The 2,965-nt window shown below is 42.3% G+C and overlaps 1 protein-coding gene across 1 annotated transcript in view; it reads left to right on the forward strand.

The window, feature by feature from the left end:
- The window catches only part of LOC106531577 (histone-lysine N-methyltransferase ASH1L), a gene marked incomplete at its 5' end in the record, with an annotated part of 33,954 nt that extends 31,294 nt beyond the window's left edge, over positions 1-2,660 (forward strand). Inside the window, 2 exon segments of the mRNA XM_014027478.1 lie at positions 532-665; positions 740-2,660. Of these exon segments, the coding sequence (XP_013882932.1) occupies positions 532-665; positions 740-797 (192 nt within the window). The 3' untranslated portion in view covers positions 798-2,660.
- Between the last annotated feature and the right edge of the window lie 305 nt (positions 2,661-2,965).

Here is a 2,965-nt window from a genome sequence, read left to right on the forward strand (position 1 = left end):
AGCTAATTCTAAAGCACTAACTCACTGAAAAATTTAGCAAAAGCTAATTCTAAAGCACTAATATAATCAAGTTGACAAACAGATCATTCAGAGTCAACATGAGACAATGTTTACTCTGTGCAGAATGTTGTCACTTAGTGCCCTTCGTTGGCCAAATAAGAGTCACCCGCAGGCCACATTTGGCCCACAGGCCTTGAGTTGGACACGTGACACACATATGAGCAAAATGTATGAAAGCTTTCACCCTCAACTGTGAACAATTGTGTTGATCAATAACATTTAAAGACCTCAGTTAGTGCTTCTAAATTTAGCCTGTAAATTTAGCAAGTGCTAATCCACTAATGAATTTTAAAAATAGCAAAAGCCCTAAAGCACTAATCAGGAAATTAGTTCTCCTATTAGTGCTTTAGTGCTTTAGGGGAACTGTGCCCACCACTGCACGTACAGTAACATAAAATCATTATTTTTTATAACGATGCAAAGGATAAAAGTCTGCTTTTGCAATTAGTTGTGCATACTTGTTCATTCCAGCCCACCAAGACCCAGAACAGACAGGAGGAAGAGGAGGATGAGGAGGAGGAAGAGGAGGAGGAAATAAAATGGGAGCTCTGCAGCCGAGAACAGAGGCGGAAACGGCTGAATGATTTACTTTTGCAGAAGGAAAGGTGAGTGCAGCGCCCGAAGCAGGAGCTCCCGTGGCTGCGACGTTTTGCTGACGATGTCTTGTTCTTTGTGTAAGGTGGTCTCATTCTGCAGCAGGGACCAGGTCCGCCGGTGGACAGATGGACAGCAACTGACACCGCCGCTGGTATCAACAGGACGACACACGAGTGAGGGTGTGTGGGGGGAGAGAGGAAAAACAAAAATGAGTTTTGCAAATGATCTGAAAAGAAGAAATGCAACAAAGATGTTGAACTCTTGCACTCTGAATAGCATCGCACCGACGATGAAACCCTGGAAATCTTTTTTTTTTTTTTGGTCCGAGCAGGCGAGAGATGATGAGAACTGTCCCGGATGAAAGAAAAGACCAGCTGAAATGAATTTTGCACTAGTGCTGAATGAACAAGCACCGTAACACAATGACTCGAGTGGACGCACGACAACGACTGCTCTCACTTTAGCACCTTAAGCAGAAGCTGGACGGTTTTGTAGATTTCAAAGCGAGCGCTACACGCAGCGTCTTCGGCTCGTCGTTTCCAAGAGCCGAGGAGCTCCTAATCCACAAGAGGAGGGACGCAAATGTAGCCCGGGCCCTAAGTAGGTCAGAACTGAACCTTGGTTTTACTCGTTAAGCTTTCAAAGTCACACTGCACCTTTGGGTGGGGAGGGGGGGACAAGAGGAAGAGAAGGAGCCAGTTTAAAAGCTGTTGGGTTTGCTTCGCCTTAATGCCACGTCGTCTGCCATGTCCCAGTCAACAGGCGGGACAGGACAGGGGACCACTGGGGGGGGGGTTAGCAATAGGAATTTTGGCATCGCTGCAAGAGAATTTCTAATGAGGTTTAAAGAAAGAGGTTATTTTTTTTGGAAGAGAAAAGGAATGCTGGAGTCCTGTCCTCTACAGAAATGAAGAATATATTCACAGGAATGTCTGGTCGACTATTTTCAGCGTTGCTTCCACGGAGCAGGGGGCAGAGCTGGGGGGGTGCACGGGGTTGTTGGGTGGGTTTGTTCCCTTCAGACTGCCTTTAGAGAATGTTTCACTCTTTGCTTCAGAGCACTGACAATCAGAATGTCCTCGGAGGCCGGGGGGCGGGGTCAGGAGGGGATCAGAGAGGAAAAGGAAAGCCCCGCCCCATAAAAACAAACGCTCTGCAGAAGTGCCATGTGTGCAAACCTAAAGCTGAGCTCATCCAGTCTTTTAAAGCAATATTTCCTTTAATAAGGACTATATTCAGTTGTTTTTTTTTATTATTAATTTGTGAATATTTAACTTTGTTTTGCTCCTGTACAAATAGATTGTTCTCATCTTAGGAGCGTCGGTTTAATCCACTTAGTGGAAGTTAAGTTTCATGTGAATGTACAGATCTGGTTTTCTTTTCATCAGCAGTAGCGTGTAAATGTAGTATTATCCAGGACAATACTATCTAGGGTTATACAACAAAAGAAGCTAATAATCAAACTTTTCTTTTTGCTGAGATGTTAACAAATTGCTGACCAATATATCAGGCATTTCTGCTTCTGACTGACATTTGTATTCGTTTTTTTATTTTTATTTGTAGAGCTACATATTTAGTTGCCTTTTTTTAAAGCTAAGCATTTTATTGGTCAGACAATCAGTGACAGTGAAATAGTCTTTTCCAGTGTTAAACTTCTGCTCTCTTTTTCAGTAGTGTGGCTTCTTATAACGAGCCAAAAAAAGTGCAATTTCTTTGACTGTTTACATACTTGTATGTATATTGTTTTTTTTTCCTCTTTCCTTTGTTTTTTAACTACAAGGCATTACGTTAATGCCAGCGGACGATTAACTTTATAGAAAAGGTACACTCAGAGTTATTTATCTAGTTTGCATGACATGTAACCTTTGCCTGTTGCCTCTCTGATGGTGTGCACCTGATAAACAAAACAAGAAGCAGTGATAATAGCGTAGAATGTAAGCTCAGATATTTTGCCTCTATATCCATAATAATAAAAAGCATTTTATGTATCCTGTGACCTACAAGCTGGTCGTCTGTCAGCCTCCTTCATGCTGGGTGTGCGTCTGCTTGGTTTGTGGTGAGTTAACAGTGCTGCCTAGTGGTGGAAGGTTGTGCGTCTTCTGGAGCTGCGTTGTCCTCTGAGATGACCCACGACAGAGGACAGTTCTGTCAGAGAGCAATTAAAGCTGCAGTTCTGTACGGGATAAAACTTGTGCCAGCAGGAACTGAATCTGAATAATTTGAAAAAGAATGCATTGGTTTGAAAATAAATTTCACTAAATTGAAACTAAATTTAAAGTTTTGTATCTGAATTAATTTGATTTTAAAC

Source organism: Austrofundulus limnaeus, unplaced genomic scaffold (assembly GCF_001266775.1).
Source record: "Austrofundulus limnaeus strain Quisiro unplaced genomic scaffold, Austrofundulus_limnaeus-1.0 Scaffold651, whole genome shotgun sequence".
NCBI classification, from domain to species: Eukaryota; Metazoa; Chordata; class Actinopteri; order Cyprinodontiformes; family Rivulidae; genus Austrofundulus; species Austrofundulus limnaeus.